This window comes from Dromiciops gliroides, chromosome 5, assembly GCF_019393635.1.
Source record: "Dromiciops gliroides isolate mDroGli1 chromosome 5, mDroGli1.pri, whole genome shotgun sequence".
Classification (NCBI taxonomy): Eukaryota; Metazoa; Chordata; class Mammalia; order Microbiotheria; family Microbiotheriidae; genus Dromiciops; species Dromiciops gliroides.
In genome coordinates this window covers 159,774,689-159,780,013 of record NC_057865.1, presented here as the reverse complement: position 1 = coordinate 159,780,013, position 5,325 = coordinate 159,774,689, and the positions used below count along the sequence as shown (strand labels likewise).

Below are 5,325 nucleotides of genomic sequence, written 5' to 3'. Positions count from 1 at the left end.
AGTGTGTGAGGTTAGATTTGAACTCAAGCCACCTGAATATAGGGCGGGTGCTTTATCCACTGTGCCACCTAGCTGCCCCCAGGCCTTTTTGAAATTATCACATTTCTCATTTCTTATAGCACAATACTATTCTATCACTATCACATACCACAGATTTTTTTAGTCATTCCCCAATTGATGGGCATTCTTTTGATTTCCAATTCTTAGCCACCATAAAAAGAGCTGCTATAAATATATTTTTTTTTACAAATAAGTCTTTTTCTCTTTTGGGGGATGTCTTTGGGGTATAAACTTATCAGTGGATATAAACCTAGCAGTGGTAATCCTGGATCAAAGGATATGCACAGTTTTATAGCACTTTGGACATAATTCCAAATTGCTCTCCAAAATGCTTGGATCTTTTCACAACACCAACAGTGTATTAGCATCCCAGCTTTCCCACATCCCTCCCAACATCCAATATTTTCTGTTTTTGTTATATTTGCCACACTGATGGGCGTGAGGTGATACCTCACAGTTCTTTTAATTTGCATTTCTCTGATCAATAGTGATCTAGAGCATTTTTTCCAGCAAACATATTTTCTAATCCATATCATTTCTTCTTATTCTGGCTATATCCATTTATCACCATGCTCTGCATTCTCATCATTTATATATCAATTTACACAACTAGCTTGAAGTTTTCCAAATGAACATTTGCAAGAGTTACAGAGTTTTCTTATCCTTCAATTGTAAAAGCCTTGATAGCACTTTTTCCTTTTCCCAAAATAATTCAAGCTGTGTTCCACAAAGAATTCATTTTTAATAAATATTAACTTATTGATTCCTTTGGTACCTCCTTACACTATCCAAGGACCCTAGTATATTTTTCAAGCTACTTCTTTTGTTTACCCCCAATTATTCCTTTATCCATTAGTCTTTCTTTTTTCTTGCTATATTTCTTTTCTTTTTAACTACCAAAAAATTCTTCTGAATCCAAAGATGTTTTTGTTTCCTCTACCTGATGCCACTAAGTTGCTGGCAGAGTTTCAGTGGAGAATCTAGGAAATGACAAGATAGACTTTCCACTGGAACATATGATTCAGAAAGGATAAATTCCCATGTATGAGAGAGAGAGAGAGAGAGAGAGAGAGAGAGAGAATTATGCCTTTTTTTGAGAAATGCAACAATTTCATGACTACAATTCTGGAATAGTGTAAACTGTATGTAAAAGTATTTTGTTTAATGTATAATCATATAAAAATGAAAGGCATTACTAAAATATTTTCTGAATAATAAAGATAATTGTTATAATAATCACAATCACTATTACTATCATTGCTTAGCCTTTGTTTCTCTGGTAGAGGATAAAGTTAAAAGATTAACTTCTGGAGGACCCATTTCTTTTTTTTTTTTTTTGATTTTGTTTAAATTTTTATTTTTACGCAGGGGGAAATCAAACATAAATTTAACCCAATTTAGTTGCAAGTTCCTTAGCTTTTGCCTTTTCCAGCTTGGCAATACGGGCCACTGACTTTGGACCCAGAATGTTGCCACCCCAGTGACGACGGATCTCATCATATCTGTCATTGTAATTGGTTTTGATGGCTTCTACTAGCTTAGCCAGGGCTCCCTTATCTTCAGGGTTAACCTGTGTGAAGGCAATGCTTGTGCAAGTCTTTCTGTGAACTAAGCGGCCCAGTCTGGCTTTACCTTTAATAATACAGTAAGGAACTCCCATTTTTCGGCACAAGGCAGGAAGGAAGACCACTAGCTCAATGGGGTCCACATCATGTGCAATCACTACCAACTGTGCCTTCTTGTTCTCCACCAGGGTAGTAACAGTGTTAACGCCTACCCTGAGGACAGGTGGTCTCTTAGTGGGGACATCTCCTTTGCCTGCAGCTTTTTGTTCAGCTCGAGCCAGCAGCCTTTGCTTCTTCTCTTGCTTTGTCTCAGGTCTGTACTTGTGAGCCAATTTAAGCAGTTGAGTAGCTGTCTGACGATCCAAAGCCTGGCTAAACTGGTTAATTGCTGGCGGTACTTTCAAACGCTTATAAAGGATAGATCTTTGACGCTGCAGTCTGATGTATCGAGGCCATTTGACAAATCGAGTAAGGTCCCTTTTGGGCTGGATGTCCTGACCAATGCCAAAGTTCTTGGGCCGCTTCTCAAAGAGAGGATTAACCACTTTCTTGGCCTCTTGCTTCTTTACAACAGCAGGGGCCGGAGCCACCTTCTTCCCTTTGGCCTTCTTCCCTTTTGGCATCTTGGCCGGCAGAACGAGGGGCCCATTTCTTACAGAAAAAAAATCTGAGTCAGACTACTGCAAGGGAAGATAAGCTCTATGCTTCAGTATTTGTACTATAATCAAGATTCTCTGCCATTTTTATTTAATGCTATATGAATTTGGATGGCCCATACTAATCCTTGGGGCTTGATCCCATACAGTAAGACAAATAGAAAAGGCCTAATCTTCAAGACAAAATAGATCTAAGCTTAAGAAATAAAATTCTGGAAAGAAATTATAATTATAGCAGATATTTATATAATAGCATTTAAATTTTGCAATGTGATTTTGACACGTTATTTCATTTAAACCTAGAATAACAATAACAACATTTCTATAGAACTTTAAAGATTTCAAAGGACTTTTTAATTTTAACTTCATTTTACAACCTCCCTGCGAAGTAGGTGCCATTAGTATCTTTATGTGACAAAAAAAGAAACTGAGGCATGAAAAGTTTAATAACTTGACTTGGGTCACAAGGCTAGTATGTGCTTGAGGTAAAATTTGACCTCAGGTCTTCTTCACTCTAGGTCCAAGACACTATCCACTGTGTCATTTAGCTGCCTCAATAGAGGGTAGGCCAAAAGTCACAAACGGGCCTGATGCATTAATAACTTTTTGAATATTATTTTTTATTTATTTCATATATAATATATATATAGATGGATATACACATATATGTATGTATGAGTGTATTCCCTATATATTGCATATGGCATTGTGCTGTGGTATTGTAAATTAGAAACAAAAAATAAGGAATTGTTAGATATTGAGCTCCTTGAACAAAAACAGAAATTAAGGCTCAGAGAGTTTAAGTGGCTTGACCATGGTCTCATCATAGCTTGTTACTATGAGTAGAAGAATGTGAGTCCACATTTTTCTGTCTCTGAGTCCAATTCAAGGCTCTATTCACTATACCATAGAGAAGAGTAGCATTAGATAAAATCTCCTAAATTCAGTTACTCTGTATGACTTGATAAAAGTAACAAGTATTTCCTACTTTTGGTTATTTTATTAATGAGGTCTATAAATCATGTTTGGCAGCTAGGTGATGCAGTGGATAAAGTACTGGGCCTAGAGTCAGGAAGACTTGAGGTCAAATCTGGCCTCAGACGCTTACTACCTGCATAACCCATGGCAAGTCACTCAATTCTGTTTGCCTGAGTTTGTTAATCTGTAAAATGAGATGGAGAAGGAAATGGCAAACCACTCCAGCATCTTTACCAAAAGAAAAAAATGGGGTCGGAAAGAGTCAAACACAACTGAACAACAAAAAGAACACAAATCAATTCCATAAGCATTTATAAAATATTTATAATGTGCCAGGTATTATGCTAAATCTGAGGATACAAAGAAAGGCAAACACAAATTTCCTAATCTCAAGGAGTTTGCATTCTAATGGCTGAGAAAACAAGCAAGCAACTATAAACATACAAGATATATATATATAATTTTAGAGATAAGACATTAGGGGAAAGAGACCTATTAGAAATGAAAGACCTTGCAAAATGGATGACTTTGATTACATTAAATTAAAAAGGCTTTGTACAAACAGAAGCAATGCATCCAAAATTAGAAAGAATGTGGAAAGCTGGGAAACAACTTTTATGGCCAGTACTTCTGATAAAGGCCTCATTTCTAAAATATATAGGGAACTCAATCAAATTTATAAGAATCCAAGTCATTCCCCAATTGAGAAATGGTCAAAGGATATGAGCAGGCAGTTTTCTGATGAAGAAATCAAAGCTATATATTCCCATATGAAAAAGTGCTCTAAATCACTATTGATTAGAGAGATGCAAATTAAAACAATTCTGAGGTACCACCTGACACATATTAGATTAGCTAATATGAAAAAAAAGGAAAACAATAAATGTTGGAGAAGCTGTGGAAAAATTGGAACACTAATGCATTTTTGGTGGAGCTGTGAACTGATCAAACCATTCTGGAGAGCAATTTGTAATTATGCCCAAAGGGCTATAGGACTGTTCATACCCTTTGACCCAGTGGTACCACTGTGAGGTCTGTATCCCAAAGAGACCATAGAAAAGGGAAAAGGATCCACATGTACAAAAATATTTATAGCTGCTCTTTTTCTGGTGGTAAGGAATTAGAAATTGAGGGGATGCCCATCAATTGGAGAATGGCTGAACAAGTTGTGGTATATGAATGTAATGGAATACTACTGTGCTGTAAGAAACAATGAGCAGGAAGATTTCAGAGAAACCTGGAAGGACTTACATGAACTAATGCTGACTGAGAGGAGCAGAACCAGGAGAATATTGTACACAATATCAATGACATTGTGTGTTGATCAACTGTGATAGACTTGATTTTTCTCAGCAGTACAATGGTCCAAGATAGTTCCAAAGGATTCATGATGGAAAATGCTCTCCAAATCCAGAAAAAAAGAACTGTGGCATCTAGATGCAGATTGAACCATACTATTTCAATTTTTTGTTTCTTTTTCTTTTTTGAGGTTTATCCTTTTTTTCTCTGATTCTTCTTACATAGCATGACTAGTGCTGTGTGACCCTGGGCAAGTCACTTAACCCTCATTGCCCCATACCCACTAAATTTTTTTTTAATAAAAAAAAAGAAAGACCTAGAAAGGCGTCTTGCAGAAAGTGTGATTTGAGTTGAACCTTGAAGAAAACTAGGGAAGTCAGAAGTCTGAAATAAGGAGGTGGGACGTTCCAGTCATGGGAAACAGCCAGTGAAAAGGCATACAGTAGACAGATTTTGGGAGATGGCTAATGCCTGAATTTGCTTTGTTCTAATACACATGTTCATTATAAGTTCTTGTTTTCCCAATTGCTGGGGCGGGGGGGGGGGGCAGTTGGAGAGAGAGAAATATTTTCAAATATAAAGAAATAATTTTGTTTTGTTTTGTTTTTTCCAGAGGCACAAAGTTGGGAGATAGAATGTACAAGGAACAATAAGAAACCTGAATGGCCTCTATTAAGAAGTGTGTTAGTTTTTAAATTTGTTGTTGTTTTTAATAAGCAAACTCAAAAGCATTGCTTGGTAAAGAGAAGACACAAGATGTTTTAGTT

At 36.5% G+C, this 5,325-nt stretch overlaps 1 protein-coding gene across 1 annotated transcript; it reads right to left on the bottom strand.

Moving 5' to 3' along the window:
- Positions 1-1,383: 1,383 nt before the first annotated feature.
- Positions 1,384-2,260, bottom strand: LOC122727489 (60S ribosomal protein L7a-like). Its single transcript, XM_043965046.1, has one exon. The coding sequence runs from the start codon at positions 2,246-2,248 to the stop codon at positions 1,448-1,450; it is 801 nt and encodes a 266-aa protein (XP_043820981.1). The 5' UTR covers positions 2,249-2,260; the 3' UTR covers positions 1,384-1,447.
- Positions 2,261-5,325: the final 3,065 nt, after the last annotated feature.